Raw genomic sequence first — 21,283 nt, 5'->3', positions numbered from 1 at the left:
TAATAAGTGGGTTTAATGCATTTTAGGTACATTTATGAATTTATTTAAATCTAATTTACGAAAACTAATTTTTTTATGTTAATTTAAAAGAATTCTAACGATTACCGATTATATTTTTCTAAGTGCAGGGACATAGAATTTCTTCCAGTGTTTTCTGGGTTGCGTTGTCAAGACGACCACATCGACATCGACACTGGCATTGGCCAAAGCAATTGACAACTTTCCAGCAGGTAAGCCAGCTAAAACAAAACGGAAAACGCTGAAAACCCCGAATATTTTGTCAAAAAGAAAACTCCGCGCTGAAGGAAGGAAACAAGGACAAGGACCCAGCACCTGCAAAAGGAGCGGAAAATTGCAAGACAAGTGTTGTGCGGATTTTCGCGGAAAACCAGGAAGTGGGCACAGAAACGGGGAAAGGAAATTGAATAGCTCGAGAGGACTCGCAGCTGGAGAGCTATTTGAATCTGAATCCGAGTCCTCGCAGCTGGCCATGGCCATGAACTTCTACGATGAGGAGATCACAATCAGCGGACCCGACTCAAAGCATCTGAGCAGTGTTCAAATGGAGCCGCGAAATGGTGGACCAGGAGGTGGCAGAGGGGAAGCCGCGGGCGGAGGAGCACTGGGCGGAGAAAGGGGGGCAGGAGGCGCCACTGGAGGTGCACAAAGAGCAGCCGCGGGCAGGCATCGTCGAATGGTGAGTGTTAATGAATTTTTTCGGTGAAGTCCGTAAATGAAAAAAGATACATAAATACGTATAGAAACAAATTCACCGGCTCCGAAAAAAGGTGAAATTAAATGGATGAAGTCTTACTAATCTGAAGTTTCCCATCTGGATAACTCCCGTGTATTTTCTTTTATTTTATTTAAGAAATACAGTATCCCAAACTAGTTCTATTAGTTATTATTAGGAGTTTCTTTAAGTAAAGTGCTCTCAAAATTCAAAATAAGCATAAATTGGGTTATTTTGAATCCAATCCGAAAAAAATTCCCATTTTCTTACAACCTTATTAGTTAACCCTTTTGTCTTTCTTCCCACCCAGCAATTCCAAAGCAACTCTACAGATGACGATGGCCTTCTCCAAGACATCATTGACCACGATGACGAGGCGGAGGACAGCGACGATGACGATGACAGCGAGATGCAGTTGCCCCAGGGAATGAACATGGGTGTGGGGATGACAGGTTTGGTGCCCGGACCTCATTCCCAAAACCGTCCGGGAAGCAACCGGAGTTCCAAGCAAGTGCCGGATGACACCATGAGTTCCGGCAGTGAGGAAGCTGCCATGAGTGGAGGATTGGGATCTGGAGGGGCAAGAGGTGGTGCCAAATTGCCGCACCATAAGCTAACCCTGCCCATGAGAAGCAGTGCCGGTGGAGCCGGAAGATCCGAGCGACAGGAAGAACAGTCCTTCAACATGAGTCCGGATAAATGGGAAGAATTATCCTTGCCCGGAGAACTAAAGGAACTGTTTCCCTATATCGTTAAATACACTCCACAAACGATCGATACCCCATTTCACCTGCAACCTTTCATCCCGGAATTTGTGCCCGCTGTGGGCGATGTGGATGCCCTTCTAAAAGTTCAGGCTCCTCCACTTTTGCAACCGCAACGTCAAAAGGAGTTGAATGATCACTTGGAGAAACTGGGCCTGTGGTTGCTCGACGAACCGTCTGGAACTCAAAGTGAACCCAGTCTTCTGAATATGAAACTACGATCGGTACTAAGCGGAAGCATGGCTCGTAATCCCCGTTATGCCACCTCGGCTTCTCTAATTCCCACAGCCCGTTCGGGCAAGGATATAGATAAATGGATCTCTGAGGTTGAACAAGTTCATATGACTCAAGCTATGTACGATGCTCAGCCCAGAAAGGATATAGACGCTCTCTTGGAGGATTGGCCGAGATCTTTTGGCGATGACGAGACTAAGAATGCCTTAGATCAGGCCTACAGGTCCTGTCTGCAGCAGAATATATCCCTAGCTGACTATGTGAGAGTGCTTTGCGAGAGGTTTGGGGTGGAAGGACCCTTGGAGTCTCAGGCGGATTACATCCACAATGTGCAGACACTCTTTGCCCTCTACTTGGCCGCCAGCCAGGCGTGGGAATAAAATTTTGAAAATAAGACTCAGATTTAATGGAATTCGTAAAACATTTCAGGCAAAATATACAATATTTTTAAATATCAAAAATATATATCTATTAAAAATTTCAAGAAAATAAAAATATCAAGTATTTAAACAAAAAGTGCAATAGTTTCAAAGAAGTAACTATTTGGCGGCTAATATTCCTTATGAAATTTAAAAAATACTATTCAAAGTTTATTTCTCAGTGCATCGGCTGGTAGCGGCCCCACTAATAACGCTAATGGCTTCGATTAAGTGACAGCCAGACGGCGTTTGTTTGCCCCTCTCGATGGGGATGCCTTTATATTTTTCGCTTACCTTTCCTCTTTGTTCCAGGACCTGGCCTTAAATCGGTCGGAAAGCGGTCAACCTTGCCGTGTTTGATGTTATGGGGTGGCCCAAGAGGGGAGTACGAAAGGTGGAATAAGTCTACGGATTGAAAGAAAAAATGGTTGCTATGAACAAAATGGGTAGCCAATCAAATACTTACCAGCATCACATCTGTAAGTGTCATAGCCGGTAAGTGAACCTATCGAATTTGTCAAGCATACTCAAAGGGCCATACAGCTAATAGCCTTTGAGTCCCAGTAAATATTTTACCGCGGATTTAATGCAACATATTGTTTTTCAAGCAACATAACAAGGGTTACCAATTCACTCTTTGGTATAACAAAAAGATTTAAATTCTTAAGTCATCATTTAGTGGAGTACTTTTTGCCAACAATACAAATTTAATTTGTTTCACCATATTTTCCTCGCATTTTTTATTTGCCAACGGGCAGTCGCGAATGAAATGAAAATCTCCTCGAGGGTGGCAGACAACCAAGTTGAATGGTTTCAATTCAAGTCTATTCATTTTAACAGAAAATCAAGACGGGACAATATGAAAATCGCATTTAACATTTAATACAAAAACTGAAATAAAATCATTTTTAAAAAATCGTTTCAAGCATAAAACATTTTGCCAACGAGGGAAAAATTGACAATATTCTTTTATAAAAAAAATCGTTTATGAATCTGCAAAGCCATAACTGGTGACTGAGTATCCTGAAATTCTTTCAACCGCTGCCTATCTATGGGGGCTGGGAAAACACGGCCGTGGCAGGTCCGTCCATCCCCATTTGGACCCGTAAACCAATCATGCACTTCATCTAACACACAACAGCAGCAGAAGCAACAGCTCCAGCTGAACAGAACAGCCGGCGATGCCTAATTAGGCCCGCTTAAGACAACACGTTGGCCAGGCCAAAAGCCCAGAGTGGGCCCAAGTCCAAAGCCCGAGTCTGGCGGAAACGGCCTTAATTATGCGTAAGCCGTAAAGAGCCCATTAATGTCATTTTCGTTGCATCGCCAATGGATGGTGGGCGGAGGGCGTGAAAGACGCATGTTTGATGAACCGACAATTCGGGATTGCACAAATCAGGCAGATTCTGTATGTGAAGTGAACTTCGGAAGGTTGTAGATATTAATGTGGTATTGCATTTAACCTTTATCGAACTGGTTAACCCATCTTTTTTATAATTTTGATAAATGTCATTTATATTATTAATAAAGTATTTTTAAATATGAATTATTAATAAAGAATCGGTGTTTCCTTGTAAAACGTATCGGATTTTTCATAATGGTCTCAAAACGATTTCCCATTTCTAGCACTTATATGAGCTAATGTATATTAATTTTGCAACAATAATCAAGCAACAACACGTCCTGAATGAAATGTTAAGTATGCCAATTATCGTAAATTCATTAGTGAACAATTGTTTTTATAAGCAATTACATTAATTTTTATTTGAAGTTCAAAAAGTGTCTTATTAAAATAACGAACAAATAATAAAAGGTTGGACTTGAATTCAAATATATATGAATATATCCGTTAAGATGCCCTATGTGTATACTCTACTCACCACCAGAGGGCGCTTGAATAACGAATGTTTTGGTATTTTCTTACTGTTTGTTATTTTTAATGCGGCTTACATAACAGTCTTGCTTATGTAAACGAACAAACAAGCTTAAACATTGTATTATTATTAAGCTGTTGTTAATTTTGTTGATACCCCCTTCCTAACTTAAGTTTAAATTTGCTATAACTTACGCGCCAAGCTGACCGTACATTTAGCGTGACCGAAATACCGTACCGTATGTTACTATCGTTAATTTTTAGTATTTTTAGAGTGACCGTTATTTTTATGGTATATAACGATGCCTCGATGTGTGTGTGTTTATTGTTTGTTATTTGATTTGATTGAACAAACTACGAAGTCTACAAACAAAGCTTCTTTTTTGTAAAATAGCGCTTTAAATGAATCGGCCCGCCAGTTGGGATGAACCCCAAGGACCCTGCAGGTACTGTGAAATGGCTGTGGAGGATGACAACTACCTGGAGTGTCAGGAGTGCCGCCGAATGGTGCACATCAAGTGCCTGCCACATGCGAGCACGCCTGGAGATCTTTTGGGCGACATTTTCTTCGAGTTCACGTGCGTCAAGTGCGTGTTGGACAAAGTGCAGGACTCAACCGTGCCCTCCTCTCTGGAACCCATTAAGGAGGTTATAGTGCGCCAAAGGATTCCCTGGCTACTGGTGCTCACCCTAACGCTGTACAACCTGTCCATCAAGCAAAAGGGTTTGGGCCACCACGGATTCTTCCATTGGCGCACTCACATTATCAGCTTTGTGGACAAGAACTGGAACTACATATTCGGACAAAATGTGTGAGTGGTCGTCTTAGTATTATCTCTTAAAATATCACTAAAATATTCAACTTATTCAGTCGTCGCCGCAAGCAATGGACTGGTTCCGTGTCCGGAGCTCTATCCCACAACAGTCCGGAGTACTTCCAATCGGGTTTGGATGTCTTTCAAGAGCACGGCTGGTGGAAACTGGCCAAACCCTTCCTGACTCCAAGAAGTGTCCTCCGAGAATGTAAGTACTATTTAAGATAACAAAAACAAAGTTTATAAACCCTCTTCCACCAGATGAAAAAAAGCAACTGCGGCGACTGCAACTGCGTAATGAAAAACGTTTGCCCGCCACGGATGAGACCAGCTGCAGCAGCGAGATCTCAGTTACCGATCATACCAAGGATAAAACCCAGCCTATAAAGGTGGAAGCTGATGAAACCAATGCAGCAGAGGGCTGTGCCCGCACAATGTATGGTTTTTAACTTGTTTAAAGCCACATCTGTATACTTATTGCATATTCTCTCTTTTACAGTCCCTACATGGGTTGCCAGCCGAAGGTAATGCCACCACCCTTGCCACAGGAGGCTATTCCAACGCCACCAGTTCCTCAAGAAAATACAATTCCACCGATTCAGGAGCCGGAGGAGGAACCACAGCATCAGCCTTTAAACATGGTTCAAGCCAGTCTGATGGATTTCCTGGCTGAGAGTCTGGGAGGCGATGACTTTAGCATGTTTGGTAGCCTACCAGGCATAATGCCACCTCCACTGATTGGAGTGGGTAAAAGCGATTTCTTTATGAACGAACCGTTGCTGCAGGCGCCTTCGAACAGTGAAGGTCTGTACGATATGGATACAAATATTGGCATACCAAGCACCACTAAAGAAGTCAAGAGAACCAAAAACATCAAGGAAGAGTTAATAGACGATACCAAAACCAATTCAACCGAGGAGACTACCATCGAAAGCAGTGAAGAGCAAAAAGAAGGCGAGGGAGAGAATGATCAGATGGAAGAAGAAGACTTTCAGCCGCGGATAGTGCAGGTTACCAATTACCAAGCGCAAGAGGCAGGTGAAACTGTTAAAGAAGAGCCACTGGATGAGGATATGCTAGACGAAGATGAGGCGATACCAGAAACATTCCCTTTCATAGAGCCTTGCAAACCAAGTGGATTTGTAAGACAGCCCCGAAGAAATTGGCCTTGGTTGCAGGAGGCTCAGGAATCTGATGACCATGCCATTCCCAGCGAAAATCTTCAATTGATCAGTGTGTACGAGGAGCAGAAGTTGTATCAACGACTTCATAGAATTGTTTCTATGGAACAGGAATGCCAAATATCCATACCAGCCTATGTGCGGCGTTTATATCGCAAACTGTCTCTTCGGAAATGGAAAAGGGACCACAATCGCCCCATATTTAACCTGGATGAGCACATAGATCCTTTGGGCAGAGCATGCTTAAAGATGCAGGGTCATCAGCAGGCTCAAATACTTGATAGGTATCAACTTTTGGCCCATTCGCGGCAGGATGCAAGAAGTTCCTTTCACGCCCGTCTGGCGGGATGTACTCAGTACGAGCTTTTTGAGTCGCCCTACTCTCAAAGAGTTCTCCATCCCTTTATCTTCCGTAGCGAAACGATGGCTCCTCCATGGCTAAAACTCATGTGCGAGATGCAGCATCGAGTGAATGGATCTCATCCCACGAGATCCACCATAGACTTTTGCTTTGTGAGACCGCAGCACATTCCAGCGGTGAACGCATTGCTCCAGAGCTCCTTTTGGCCAAATATTGATGGTAAAATTCCCTGTTCCTAGAAATTCGTACCATCTTACTTATGTGTATCTATTTTATTGCAGTGAGTGAGTGCCTCAGCTATCCGGACTACAGTGTAGTGGCCCTGTACAAAAAACTAGTCATCGGCTGTGGATTCCTGGTGCCCGATGTAGGTTACAATGAAGCCTATATCTCCTTCATGGCAGTGCGTCCGAGTTGGCAGCGCAGTGGCATCGCCAGCTTTATGCTTTACCATCTCATCCAGACGTGCATGTCAAAGGACATAACGTTGCATGTTTCCGCCACCAACTCTGCCGTGATGTTGTACCAAAAATTCGGCTTTAAGATGGAGGAAATCATTCTTGACTTCTATGACAAGTACATGCCTCTGGACTCCAAGCAGAGCAGAAATGCTTTCTTCTTAAGATTGCAAAGATGATACCAGTTTAAATACAAAAGTGGTACTGAATTTATAATTCAAAGTATCAAACAATTATCTCAAAAATGAAATTTTGGATGCCAGGAAATAGCTATTGGCATATCCAACTTTATTAATTTTTTGTTTTAGCCTAAAAGTAATTTTGCTTAAAATGTGCCGATTTTAAGCGAATATTTTCTCCTCCCTACGCTTTTTGGTGACCACCGTGCCTGGTTTGTGCTGCGCCTCCGGGTGGTTTGTAAGCTCCGGCGGACAAGTCGAGACGGGACTTGCGGTTACACATTGCTTCAGGTCGTAGAACAGAGCACTGTCGTCTTTCGTGACGAACGAGATGGCACAACCAGTCTTGCCAGCACGACCCGTACGACCAATACGATGGGTGTAATCCTCTATGGTCTTGGCCATGTCGTAGTTGATAACCAAGGACACATCCTTGATGTCGATACCACGACCAGCCACGTCGGTGGCCACCAGGATGTCCTTTGCGCCCGATTTCAAAGCAGCCAAAGCGTACTCTCTCTGCTCCTGTCCCTTGCCACCGTGCAACGTGCAGGAGTTGTAGCCCAGTTTCTCCAGTCCCTTAGCCAGCACATCGGCGCCCTTCTTTTGATTGACGAAGATAATAACCGGTGGATCGATCTTCCTCGATAGGATTTCCATGAGCTTCTTGCGCTTGTCGTTCTCGCCCATCATGTAGACGATTTGTTCTGTTCTCTCCGTTGGCTTTCCTACAGATCCAATATAAACCGTAGCCGGTCGTCGGAGATACGAGCGAGCTAATCTTTCCACAGCCGGAGGCATTGTAGCCGTAAACATCACGGTTTGGCGGTACTTCTTCTTCGTGTAGAAGTTCTCCATCAACTTTGTTTCGTCCTCTGCCTCCTCGGTATCGGGCTTCAGATTTGTGACCGGCATGTATTCCAGGATCTTCTGGACGTCGGGCTCGAAACCCATGTCAATCATACGATCGGCTTCATCGAGGACAATGTATGTACATTGGTTGAGCACCAAATACCGATTTTCCAGCACATCGATGAGACGACCAGGGGTGGCGATGACAATTTCGCAACCCAATCGCAGGCGAAAACCTTGCTCCTCCCTGGACAAACCACCCACAACGACCACCGTTCGTATGCCCAAGGGTTGTCCAAATTTGATGGTTTCCTCTTCGATTTGCTGGGCCAACTCACGCGTGGGAGCCATGATAATGGCATAGGGACCCTGATCTACATCTTCCAGACGTTCGATCTTCGGTAAGGACTGGATCCAAGAAAGTAGAGGTATAAGGAAAGCCAATGTTTTACCAGAACCCGTCTCAGCCACGCCAATAATATCCCTGTTCTGCAAACCAATGGGTATAGCTTGTCTCTGAATGGGCGTGGGTTCCTTGTAGCCCACTTTGTCGATAATGTCAATGATCTCCTTGGGGAATCCAGACTCATTCCAACTCCTAATGGGATTGGGAATTCTTCCACCCTTGATGGTGATGTTGTAGTCCTCTCTGAAGATACGCCAATCGCGTTCGGTCATCTCGTCGTTGTCTTTTTCGGACCAGTGTCGATCATCCCATTTTTGTTTGTCCTCCTTTCGCTTCATCTTCTTTAGTCGCACCTTCTCTTGCTCCTTCTCCGCTTCGGTTCGCCTTTTCTCCAAAAGATCTCCATAGAATTTGCTCTGGGTGCGCTTCTGCTCCTTGATATCGATGCCGGCAACGTTTCCTCTGCCAAAGAACTGAACATGATGACGTTCTTTGTAAAGATTGTTGTAGTCTATGGAGGTATCTTCTCCGGCATCCCAATCAAAAACGAATTTTCGATCATTGAGGCGGCGAACACGACGCTTTTTCTTGATTATGCCTAGGTAACGCTCCCGAATGGCCTCCAGTTCCTTCTCCTTGTCCTTGTGGGTGAGATCTTCGGCCCGCTTGTCATCGCCTCGTTCTCCACGATCATTTCGATCACCCCGATCACGTCCGCCTCCTCTTTCCCGGCGATCTGGTTTGGGTGGCGGTGCCATGATGGCCGGCGGAGGAGCTCCCGATGCCATGGCCGTGCCCATGGAGATGCTGACCTTACTGGCGGCGGCCATTTGTTCACGAGCCGCATCATGGGCGGCGCGCTGGCGCTCCACTTCCTCCTGACGCCGCTTGATGGCTTCCAGGGCCCTCTGCTCTTTGGTGAGGAAAACGGGCTTGCTCCTGGCCTCCTCCTCTCGTTTCTTTTTGTCCAGCAGTTCCTCCAGCGAAAGGGGTTCCTTTTTTAGCTTCGAATCATTCTCGTCCCGGAGCTCATCGTCGTCGACTATTAGGGGTTTGGGTGGTGCATCACCAGAATCCATCTTCAACTTCTTTTCAGCACCACCACCACCAGGTCGTCCGCCTCCTTCTCTTTCTCTGGATCGTTCCCGGACATTTTCCCGAGGCCTTTGACGTTCCGGTGACCTTCGCCTGCCGCGATCCTCCCTGGAAAGAGAAAGAGTTTAATTATTTGGGAAACATAAATTATATTTCACCATTAATTTAAATAAAACCCACCGGGAACGCGACCGCCTTTGGCGTCTGTCCTTCTCCCTCTCGTACTGCCGGTCCCGTTCTCTCGCACGGTCTCTGTCCCGCTCGCGATCGCGGGGATTGCCCACCGCCGGCCGGTCCTCCCTATAACGCTCCCGCGATCTTGAGCGACGCTTTTTATCGTTAACCATTGCTTTTTTCCAAATTAAAATGGGTTTGTAAACGTTTCTTCTTCTTGCAGAAGAAACAGCTGATTATGATTATAATTCACTAACGCCTAAAGTATCGATAGTAAGATACCTATCGTCAGAATCCCTTTTGGTTATTTAAAATTAAAAGTAACTGCCATTTGCCCGACATATTTTATAAATTGTTGTAAAATATAGCAAATACAATACTTTATTGTGGCAATAAAATATAGCAAATACAATACGTTTTGGTGGTAACGTTTCCCACGGTAATACACAAGATAAAGAACACAACTTTTTTTTATATTCTCTTGATAATCTATATTCCTAGTCATTTGCATACGAAATAATTTACTTATTGTTTTTTTTACAATTGTTTTCCCATTGTTTTCATATAAAAAAAACAATAGTATAGACATCAAATCAACAGACGACTCAAGATTTCGCAGTGGTTTTGCCTCTTGTTTTTTAAAACATTTGTTTATTTAAAAAACAATTTAAAAAATAATTTTGTATATCCAACCGAATAGGGAATTCCAAACAAGATTTAAAAAAAAAATTTTTTTGTGTTATTTAAATACAAAATGTGTTTAGGCATCGACCCAGAATTGGGCAGTGATGTTGATTCCTTGGGATGGCTGGCTGGTGACATTGACTTGGGCGGATATGTAACCTGGACCACCACTTAGCAAGGTCGAGTAGGGTCCCGAGCTGTTGGTGAACCTATCAATAATGCTTATGTACCGAATAGTTTTGGTGTTAGTCTGGCCCTGTTTATATATAGAAGAAATAAGTTACGAATATTAATTGACTAAGGTAAAAATCCAGAGCTACTTACCGTCAGTGGGAAAATAATTTTAGTTGTCACATTTTGATTGACCTTCTTGTGAATGGTGACGTTTTGGGTGCTAACCAGCTTACTGCTGGATAATTTGGCACCCCAACTGGCATTTGCAGCCAAAGCTATGGCCAAAATTGCGGAAAACACAAGAGCGATTTGCAAAACCTTCATTATGAAATCTTACTGAAGAATTTGGTGATTGGACTCTCACTTTTATAGAAAAATACCCCATACTTATCTATATTGAAGAGCAATATTTTATTATCAATTCCTTAGAACGCCGACCAATTAACTATATACTGTGTTTAGAGACAAAGCTTATCATTAAACGCTTGGTCACCCATCGGTGATTCCTTTTCTAATTTTAATTAATTTCTTTTTTGTACTTCGGTTACATGAAAAAATTACAATATTGACAAAAGGCAAACGCCTTTGTATTTTTGTACCTACATTTTTAATTTCTTTATAAATTTATTTTTTTCTATTCAAATGAATAACAATATTTATCACTAGAACCGAAAATTAGTTATATACTCACAAGTGATTCTTTTTAGATTAGATTAGAAATGAAGCATCCGGAAAAGTAGGCAAACAGACGCTTAACCCTACAGCGTCAGGTAACCCAATGTTCTTACATTAACGGCTTTTGAGTTTAGAGATGGTTTTAAGTTAAGCGACTTTTATTAAACAAATAATATTTTGAAACCATTTTAGTTTACTGGCAAGCATTCCGTAGCTTCAGTACTATTGGTAGCCAAATTAATTAACACCTTTTTTAACCGCGTACCTTAACCGCGTACTCTTAAGTGTATAACATTTTTAAGAACATAAGCAAAGAGGTTTCACATAATTAGGGTTATCAAATAAAATCTAAAATTTCAAATTTCAGACGAGTATGTCTGACTATCGTTAGTCGGCGATATATACCGAAAAAAAGTATGTCAGTTTGGTATATTTTTCACCACTTTGTTGGTATATTTGACAGTGCTGCCACACTTTTCGAGTCACTTTAATTTCAGAGGCGTAGTGGGGATTAAAGGGGCTGAAGCTCCACCGCATAACAATTTATAGTGTTTTCTGAACCTTGTTATTTAATTTTTGGCAAAGCAAATGTACTTTTTAATAAAATATTTAAATGTTAGAAGACTTATGGGGTGATAACAACAGTTGGCAGCCTCTTTCTTGTGAAAGGAACCCCGTTGTCGGCTTTTCAACCTCCACCCGTGATTGTGATTATTCTTATTGGAGATTATTCGGCGACAGCTGGAAATTGTAGGCGTTCGTTGGGACGTCTTTAGTGTTTCCGGATTTCTCGCACTCGCACCACGGACATCGAGATGAGCGCCTCCGCGGAGCAAGAGACGGCTCCGATTGCCAATTCCCGCAACGTTCGAACGGGGAGCGTTTTCCGTAGTTTCGGATCCCTATTCGGAGGTAGCCAGAACAGCGGAGATCGTCCCCCCACCCCGCAGGATGGCGATGGCTATGTGGAGTTCGGAATGCAGGACCCGGAACGGAATAATGGCCGTACTCTGGGCACATTTGCTGGCGTCTTCAGTCCCGTGGCTTTGTCCATGTTTAGTGCTTTGGTTTTCATCCGAGTGGGTAGGTATGGCGGTGACGTCACAAAACACTTGTTGTTGATGGTCCATTGAACTCGACTTTTCCACTATTTTAATCTTTGTTCAGGTTATATCGTTGGAAATGCGGGCCTATACATAACTTTGCTGCAGTTCCTCATAGCCTACGGAATTTTGCTCTTCACTGTTGCTTCTGTCTGCGCTATTTCGACCAATGGAGCCATTGAAGGAGGAGGCGTATATTGTGAGTTCACGAAAAATACTTATATATTATTATCATTAAATTTACTCATAAATATATCATTACATTCATGCAGTATCTAATAATAGTTCCCTTGAAATAGAGGGTTAAAAAAACCATTAAGTACATATAGGAGGCTACAGATAAGCATTAACAAACCTCAAGATTCGTAAAGCGAGTCTGTCATTATGCATACATGACTTACATCCAGGTTTATAAAATGTTGTATCTCCGGTCATCTAGACACAGTCAGAAAAAAAGGGAAAATATTATCTCTTTAATAATACATTACAAATAACTTTGAATTCAATCTTCAAAACCCCATTATTGTAATGCAATTTTTCATTATATGTTTCCATTTCAATGAAATTTATTAAGCTCAATAAGTATATTTTAAAATATTTTATCTGACTTGCTGTATTTTATTTTGCTTTAATTGCGTACTACAAAAGTGCCAATCATAACCTAAAGACTTGCCAAATAATTCATATGCTAATTGAAGTTTCTCTTTCACACTTTTCTAACGATAAAATAATTAGTAAGTAACCCAAGCGGTTATATTAGTAGGTCCCCAAAACAATTATTTTCTTAGGGATTTATAAGTTGCCTTGTAAATTTTTAAATTCTCTTTTTGTTTTCATAGTTATGATCAGTCGCACGCTGGGCTTGGAATTTGGTGGCTCGATCGGAACCCTCTTTTTCTTTGCCAATGTGGTGGGATCTGCGATGGCCATATCCGGTTGCACCGAGGGTATCATGGATAACTTCGGACCGCGTGGGCATTTCGTGAGCGGGGACTCCCATTTACCGGATGGAGATTGGTGGCGCTTCCTTACCAGCAGCATGATAAATACCCTGCAGCTGTTGGTTTGCCTGGTGGGAGCCGCTCTATTCGCCAAGACGTCAGTGATTATTTTGGGGACCGTGACCGTTTGCCTGTTCGCCACGTACATCAGTTTCCTGGTTGTGGGCGCCACCAACAGTACGGTAAGATACCTTGATGTACACTGAAAAAAACACTTAAGACTTAAAAAATCATATGGATTAAAAATAGTTATTTATCACAAATCTTAAATATAAATTATTATCAACAAATGCATTTAAGAATACATCCATATGTTGCACTTTTATAGACATTTATTTATTTACAAATATTTATTTTAAACTTCTTATAATATTAAGTAAAATGCTTCTTTTTTCCACTGTGTACCAATTGCTTATGGAGTTAAAGCCCTGTCGCTCTTATCAATTTAGATGTGATATCGATATCTAGGCTATCTAGGGCTCAATTTGGGTTTATTTTAAATATTTGTCCAAGGCTTATCAAGGTTGATAAAAATTCGGTCGGAGTTGGTCAGAAACACTAAACAAAATTTACGCCAGGGGTGCTATCAATGCTGACTTACAAATATTTATAACTGACTTAAAAGGGATTTAATCGAAATAGTTGTCTCATAATTACAGGAAATTTTTGCTTGTTGCAAAACATTCTTATTTATTTTATACTTTTTGGTTCAGCTAGCCCTTGCAAAATTTTTTTTATATATTTTTCTATATGACTAATCTTTAGATTCAAGATTTATCACAAAGTTATGTTTGTAAATTCCAAATGTTTTAAGACCTAACATTTCCCAAAAGACTGATCATAAAATTTAAGATTTATCGCAGACTTTGTTTTGCAAAACCCGCTTTAAAAGACTTAAGGCCATTAAACCATCATACATAATATTTTATCAGTAAAAAAAAATATATGCATATAAACAAGTTTATTAATTTTTTAGACTAAATCCCCTATTCTTAATACATATAAACACAAGCAAGGAAAAATAAACTGATAAGACAGTTTGAGTCATGAAGAGAGCGTGCCGATTGCATGCTATAGTAAAAACTAAACAAGTATACATGTGTATATGGACTGTACAATCATATCATACCACTTATGTAGGTACAAATGAAAATTATCCATAATTGCATTCATTTTAAGTTTTTTGATATTTGTTAGTTAAAGGTGCTACCGTTGCGATAACACACATTTATTTATGGCCATTATTTACCGATTTCAGATACGCGTACCCGGGGACAATATTTTATCAAATACAACACAATTTCTCGACTATACGGGTCTCAATGCCACCACGCTGCGGGATAATCTCGGATCCCACTACGGCACCGATTACACATCGAATGGAAAACAAGTGGACTTCTCCACTACCTTTGGTGTGCTGTTTTCGGGAGTTACGGGTATCATGGCCGGAGCGAATATGTCCGGGGAGCTGAAGAACCCATCGAAAAGTATTCCCTGGGGTACACTATCCGCAGTCGCGTTTACTTTCGTCTCCTACATTATTCTGTCCTTCCTGATGAGCTGCACAACACCTTACTTCACCATGCAGAATAATTATCTATTTTTGATGCCGGTGAATCTGTGGCCTCCATTTACGGCAATTGGAATTTTGACCGCTACCTTTTCAACCAGTCTGAGCAACCTGATTGGTTCTAGCAGGATATTGGAGGCCTTGTCAAAGGATCAAGTTTTTGGAAGCCTTCTGAACTTTGTGATTCATGGAACTTGGAAGGGAAATCCCATTGCGGCGGTTGCGGTGAGCTGGTGCCTCGTGGAGTGCATCCTGCTGATAGGATCCTTCAACATCATTGCCCAGATTAATTCGGTGCTTTTTATGCTCTCCTACTTGGCCACAAATGTGGCGTGCTTGGGGATCGAACTTACGGGTGCTCCAAACTTCAGACCGCTCTTTAAGTACTTCACCTGGCACACCTGTCTGGTTGGATTGCTGGGCACCCTGATTATGATGTTTGTGATTAACCCCATCTATGCCTCGTCCTGCATTATTTTGTGTCTCATCCTTGTGATTGCATTGCACCTATTCTCGCCTGCCACTCAGGCAGCTCAATGGGGTTCGATTTCCCAGGCCTTAATGTTCCACCAGGTGCGGAAATACCTGTTGATGCTGGATCCCCGCAAGGATCACGTTAAATTCTGGCGCCCGCAAATCCTCCTGCTGGTTTCATCGCCACGTTCCTGCTGCCCTTTGGTAGATTTTGTTAATGACCTAAAGAAGAGTGGTCTGTACATCATTGGTCATGTAAAATTGGGTGACTTTAGGGGAGTGGAAGATGCGGAGGAGAACCAGCAGTGGTGGTCGTTCCTAGATCACATGAGAGTCAAGGCCTTCACGGAGGTCACCTTGAGCCGTAGCATTCGAGAGGGAGTCCAGCACTTGATTCGCCTGTCGGGAATTGGAGCAATGAAGCCCAACACAATTATTTTGGGATTCTACGACAACGAAGCCCCCCGGGACTTCTTCAAAAAGTACGTAAAACTATCAGGTCTACAAAAACTGTATGACTAATAATCTATAACCATATTGCAGCGGTTCCTCCCCCTATAAAACCGACGACTTCAACAACGGCGAAATCCAAAACTTTCCCATTCGGCGTGATGGAGATCCCAAGCAATTCCAAATCCAGGAATACGTGCAAATCCTTTGCGACACCCTTAGGATGAAGAAAAATCTCTGCCTTTGCAGAAACTTCCAAAGATTGGACAAAAACTTTATATCCATGTGAGTGGGATATTTAATTTTATTGCTATAAGCCCATTTTAATGTTAATTTTGAAATGTAGGAGCAAGCATGTGAAGTACATTGATGTGTGGCCCATCAATATGTTTAATCCAACATCTGGAGATCCATTTGATATGGTCTCTTTGTTCATGATGCAATTGGCGGTGATAATGCTGGCCAAATGGAAGCATCTGCGAGTAAGAATTTTCCTGTGCGAGGCCAACAACGAGCGAACTGTTGGGTATGTTGAATTGATATAAAATAATGTTTACATTGTTAACTCCTTTTTTCATCTCAGCACCTTTGACACCCAGGCCCCTCAGATGGAGATTTTCTCAAAGATGAAGCTGGAGCAGTCCCTCAAGGAGCTGCGCATTACAGCCGACATTGTGGAGATCCAGGAATGGAGTAGGGACACCGATTTCAGCCGACATGCCCTCACGCTTAAGCAATTTACCGCTCAGGCGGATAATGTGTTGCTGGAAGATGATGAAGAGGTGGGCGAAGAGACCTTGAATCGCTCGCTGCTCTACATGCAGCGGGCCAATCAAATCATACGCGAACGTTCGGATCAGACGGCATTGTCGTTCATCTATCTGGCCGCTCCGCCGAAGCTCTCCACGCCGGACTTCGCGCAACGCAGTGCCAGCTACATGGAACTGCTAACCGAACTGACCGCCGATTTGCCGCCCACAATTCTCGTCCATGGTGTCAGCACGGTGACCTCCACAACGCTCTAGACTTCGACTGGGATATTTGCATTTCCATGAGTGATAAAGTCCGGATTCCAACCGGATAAAACCAATTGCGAGGGGTCATTTGACCGTTGTGTGCGTTTCTGTGTGCTCACAGCTTTAGGCATAAACAAGAAATATAATCCTCTAGGGTGGGACGATTTCGTTGCAAAGATTGTTTTAATACCTGATTTTAATTTTATTTTAAATAGTGATTGATCGTGTAACTATAAATTTGTAATATCTTTGCCCCTGTAATTGTTTAAAACATACCCTGCATATCGTCTCACCCTATTAAATAACTCTAGTATCTTAATTTCATGTTTTAGCTAAAATAATATTTATTCGCACAGACCCGCAAAACAATTAATATCGTAAAACTTGGAATCAAAATTTCATATCAAGAAACTTAAGCATACATTTATAAAAAAAAAACCACGCGGACCATCTCGCAACTGATAAATAATATCATATTTGAAACTCATCCTCAACCGAACCCACACCGATATTTTTGTGATTAAACATAAATATTTACTACTGATTCACGATTAAACATACCGCAAAGCAAAAAGTATTAGATAACTGCAATTGATTGCGGTTGTAAAATTGATGATTTCATATTGCACTTAGTTTGTAAGGAACTTTTAAAAAGCCCTTCACAGTTTGACCGAACTTTGATGGATTGTTTTAGACAAATATATTGTGTAAGTGTAAACTTTATGAAACTGTGACTAACCGCATAATATAATTATTAATCGCTGCATTCATTGTAATCGGTTCTTTCCAACAACTTAAATAAAGACTTAGCGATATGTATTTATGTAATGTAAAATGATTTTCATTGAGGGTCTTGTATATATAGATATTACTCCCAAGTTTAAAATAATATTAAATGGTGGGTACCAATTAGTTTTTCTTATCAAAGAGGCCAGCGTGAATTTTCGCCAGTATGTGAAACAATATCCTATTGATTGTTTCTTTATCAAAGCATCCATTAACACTTTCCGCTTTTGGGTCAGGATGCTCTTATCTGCCTTTAACTTTGTTTGTGAATCGTTTACCGCTACCATTAAATGCTTATTAAGATAGGAGTGGGTCACGTGTAAAAGAGGACACTGATTGCCCAGCAGGAGCATCGGTAAAATCAGGAGCAACGGCAGACGGTTAATAGAGTCATAAATGTCACCCGGTATACAGTTGATCCTGTTGTTGCACTATTTATGTGATGACAATTTATGATACCCATCAAGGAAGGTCGGCGTCTCACTTTGGCTTCGCCCTGATTACCTGCCCATGTCCTTGCAAGGATCACTCTCCGTTTCTGTTACTGTTTTTATCCTGATCACCGCTCAAGTGTCAATAAATTCCCATAAACGCACGCAATTGCCTGACACTTTTTCGGGGCGCTATCCCTCGCAGCATAACGGATATTTTGACGATATTAAGGGTTAGTCGAGTTAGGGGAAATGTCCTTGTTAGGGCCTTGAAGTGTGTCTAAGTTATGGCATGAGTTTTGTGGAATTTGTCGCATGCCCAAAGGGATCTAAGGAAAAAATTTAAATATTTATACATAGACCAATTTTCCTCTTTGGGAATCAGTTTATTATGGGTTGCGTATCATTTCTAAGCCTGAAAAAATTTTAATAGTACATTAAAATTCTCAGTTTTCACGCTACTAAACCTATTTTTAAGTCCTTTGCAGACATACTGTCTGGAAATCTTTTTGCACATCTGTGTGTGCCCAAAAATTCGGAGACCACAACAAATTTACTTGGAAACAAACAAATCGTTGCATTTAATAATTCATAATTCCAGATTATTACATGGTAATTATGGACGGGACAATGGGTCTCAAGTCGAGTTCACTTCTGACCAACAATGTGAACAAAAACCAGAATAGATCGATCCATTGTTTGGCATTGTATAACAAAGAGTGGGCTCAACAAGTGTCGGGCGAAAAGAGATTCCCATGGAATTTCTCGGGACTCCGAGACTCTGACTTCTAATCGCATTTTCGCAATTTAGCGCCAACAACTAATCCGCAAAACGAAAACGATTAATCTGGCAGGAAAACCCAGTAACACGCAACCGCCTGACGCAGCCGAGGATTATCATCAGATGACCTATTGTTGGTCAGATGAAAAGAAACGGGTGTGGAGAGAGGTGCCTACTTTCAACCAGAACCGCCCACCGACCAACTACCTATTGTTGCTATTTTGACAGGCCCAAGGAAAAAAGAACCTCTCGAAATCCCAGGTAGCGCGGAAAAATGCTAATTGGAAAACCCAAATCCTAGTCTCGAAGGCGTTGCCGATCTTTAGGTTATCCGCGAACCTTTCTCCCGAAAATATTGCAGCATAATGCCTGATCTGGGCCAGGATCTCAACTAAGCTGCGGTCGCGTGGCACTTTAAACCAAGTCGATCGATCCATCAGCTATCATCATCACCGTCAAGATCAAACGTCAGGATCCTTTGTCGGCTCGGGACTTTGTTCCTTGACAATTTGTGTGAAATATCTGGGCCATCTTGCATTGGCAACATTTGTACTCTTTAGCCATGCTCGGCGCTTCTTGGCCAGTGTTTTCCAATTGTTTTGGACGTTTTCTTTAGAAAATCAGCGAACTCTTCGAATTGATTTTCCTCCTGATGCTGCGAGTCTGTGGAGTTAATTAACCTTTCGATGCGGCCACTTGAAAGTGGGCTTGAGCTGGGCTGGATTCAAAATGATTACGGTGTGGAAAGTAGATCTTTCGAATGGATGTACATGAGGTATGGGAGTGGCAGATTGTGGCGGAATTTAAAAGGAAAAATGTTTCGATTGTGAAAAAAGGCATTTTTAAATAATATTTTTTTAAATTTAATTTATATAATTTAATTTTATTTATATAAGTATTCGTTTTAAGAATTATACAGAATTAACAGACAATCTTGTTCTATAAAGGGGGTTAAAAAATTATAAATATTTTTTAAAATTACTTTAAGCTGATTAAATTACACATAACAAAATTTATTTAAAAGGATCCATAGTTTAAGAGATATGGCCGTTGAAAGTTATGTTTTCCAGTTGGTTTGGTTTGTCAAAACGCATTTCAACCGCGTTTTTCTCGAAACCACCAAAAGTTATGAAGTTAATTTGCTCATCCAGGCGTTGAATTTTAATAATTTCAAAGTATACGTGATTCTTTAACTTATTCTTGGCAAATAAGCCGCAACCCCTTACATGTAAAGCATGTCTGGGAGTTTGGAGAAAGCCACTTTAAACACCTATTTAAATTTGACCCAATAAAGTGTGTACCACCGCCTAAAATCGAAAGTTGCAAACCGCATAAAATATTCTTCTTTGTTATTTCCGAGAGCTGGAAACCAACTCTTACTAGACCACAGACATGCAACGAAGATTATCCAAGATGAACGAAGGGATCCTCGATGGATGCAAAAATTGTGGAAATGATTCCCACATGACCAGACGCCTTTGTTTGTTCGCATTTTGACCTTGGCAACCATTGTTTGACTATAAAAAGTCAATTTCAGCGCATATAACAAAAGGGTATGATTACAGACGGTAGCCAAATGACAGGTCAAACAAAAGGAGTCGACCTGTAGCTGATACATTGTAAACCTGGGAGAAAGAGGGAGAGAGTTGCTGGTAAGGGACAATTAAACGTTTTGACCGCAAGCCAATTTAGGGCACGGGCTGAGTTCTTGATCCTCAAGAGGTAGGTACTCGGGTACCTGAGAGGATCGGATCAATTTGTGGCAGCGAATCAGGTAGCTGGGCATACAGAACTCAACCAATCACATAAAAGCCGGGTCTTCAGCAGGCAGCTATATAAAGCCCGAACTTCGACTTGCCACTTCAGTTGTCCTTTGAGCCTACAAACGTAAACATGTTGACCAACAACGAGCTAATGGAGCAGTTCTACTTCCCCGACGAGACCCCAGCGATTCCCGAGTTCCTGGGCAACGATACCTTCCAGCAGTTGGAGCAGCTAATGTACCAGCAGGAGTTCAGCACCAGCGATAGTCAATCTGATGGAACCAACAGTTGCTCCTTGGAGATGTTCTACGATACTCCGGCGGTCCTGGAATTGGAGCATATGTTGAGTGCCCAGGAGCAGCAGCAGCAGCATCAATCGAATCCCATGGGCAAGAGTCAAGGCAGGAGTTCGAAATACTGGAACAAACAGCAGAGGAGCAAACCTTACGACAAGCTGTCCACCTCCATGTCATCATCCACATCCTCCGCCTCATCGACTGGTTCATCATCTGTTGGATTCGGTGGCGAGGTCCTAAAAAAGCGGCGACTGGCGGCCAATGCCCGCGAACGGAGGCGGATGAACAGCCTGAACGATGCCTTCGACAAGCTGAGGGATGTGGTTCCATCTCTGGGTCACGACCGGCGACTCTCCAAATACGAGACTCTGCAAATGGCGCAGGCATACATTGGAGATCTGGTCACGTTGCTCTCCAGAGACTACTAGCCAGTTGAACGATCCTTCATCCTTCCTTCAAACGGAAGTCTCATTGCGGGCTGTGTTGCAGCAACACCTTCGACCTAGTGGAAAACTTATAAAGGCTGTTAGTTTAT

General features: G+C 42.2%; 6 protein-coding genes across 6 annotated transcripts; 4 read left to right on the top strand and 2 right to left on the bottom strand.

Annotated features, from left to right (window-relative positions):
- The first annotated feature begins 288 nt into the window (after window positions 1-288).
- IFT46 (intraflagellar transport 46) lies at window positions 289-2,151 on the top strand. The gene is made up of 2 exons (XM_036817867.3): window positions 289-697; window positions 1,044-2,151. Exons 1-2 carry the CDS (start codon window positions 491-493, stop codon window positions 2,109-2,111), a joined length of 1,275 nt encoding a protein of 424 aa, XP_036673762.3. The 5' UTR covers window positions 289-490; the 3' UTR covers window positions 2,112-2,151.
- Window positions 2,152-4,322: 2,171 nt separating this feature from the next.
- Atac2 (Ada2a-containing complex component 2) lies at window positions 4,323-7,088 on the top strand. Its single transcript, XM_017089760.4, has 5 exons — window positions 4,323-4,835; window positions 4,895-5,046; window positions 5,100-5,274; window positions 5,338-6,599; window positions 6,662-7,088. Exons 1-5 carry the CDS (start codon window positions 4,426-4,428, stop codon window positions 7,015-7,017), a joined length of 2,355 nt encoding a protein of 784 aa, XP_016945249.3. The 5' UTR covers window positions 4,323-4,425; the 3' UTR covers window positions 7,018-7,088.
- LOC108021177 (probable ATP-dependent RNA helicase DDX23) lies at window positions 7,072-9,769 on the bottom strand. Its single transcript, XM_017089759.4, has 2 exons — window positions 9,551-9,769; window positions 7,072-9,478 (listed from the first exon to the last, which is right to left on the bottom strand). Exons 1-2 carry the CDS (start codon window positions 9,715-9,717, stop codon window positions 7,180-7,182), a joined length of 2,466 nt encoding a protein of 821 aa, XP_016945248.2. The 5' UTR covers window positions 9,718-9,769; the 3' UTR covers window positions 7,072-7,179.
- A 499-nt stretch (window positions 9,770-10,268) lies between these two features.
- Window positions 10,269-10,726, bottom strand: LOC108012619 (uncharacterized). The gene is made up of 2 exons (XM_017078042.4): window positions 10,553-10,726; window positions 10,269-10,484 (listed from the first exon to the last, which is right to left on the bottom strand). The coding sequence occupies exons 1-2, from the start codon at window positions 10,724-10,726 to the stop codon at window positions 10,305-10,307; spliced, it is 354 nt and encodes a 117-aa protein (XP_016933531.3). The 3' UTR covers window positions 10,269-10,304.
- Window positions 10,727-11,728: 1,002 nt separating this feature from the next.
- On the top strand, window positions 11,729-17,514 carry LOC108021435 (solute carrier family 12 member 9). Its single transcript, XM_017090152.4, has 7 exons — window positions 11,729-12,160; window positions 12,245-12,379; window positions 13,020-13,363; window positions 14,440-15,707; window positions 15,769-15,960; window positions 16,022-16,201; window positions 16,259-17,514. The coding sequence occupies exons 1-7, from the start codon at window positions 11,893-11,895 to the stop codon at window positions 16,698-16,700; spliced, it is 2,829 nt and encodes a 942-aa protein (XP_016945641.3). The 5' UTR covers window positions 11,729-11,892; the 3' UTR covers window positions 16,701-17,514.
- A 2,881-nt stretch (window positions 17,515-20,395) lies between these two features.
- amos (absent MD neurons and olfactory sensilla) lies at window positions 20,396-21,283 on the top strand. The gene has a single exon (XM_017089963.4). The coding sequence runs from the start codon at window positions 20,583-20,585 to the stop codon at window positions 21,174-21,176; it is 594 nt and encodes a 197-aa protein (XP_016945452.3). The 5' UTR covers window positions 20,396-20,582; the 3' UTR covers window positions 21,177-21,283.

The sequence above is a fragment of the Drosophila suzukii genome, chromosome 2L (genome assembly GCF_043229965.1).
Source record: "Drosophila suzukii chromosome 2L, CBGP_Dsuzu_IsoJpt1.0, whole genome shotgun sequence".
NCBI classification, from domain to species: Eukaryota; Metazoa; Arthropoda; class Insecta; order Diptera; family Drosophilidae; genus Drosophila; species Drosophila suzukii.
Note: the sequence above shows the minus strand (reverse complement) of the source record. Positions and strands in the feature narration are given on the sequence as shown.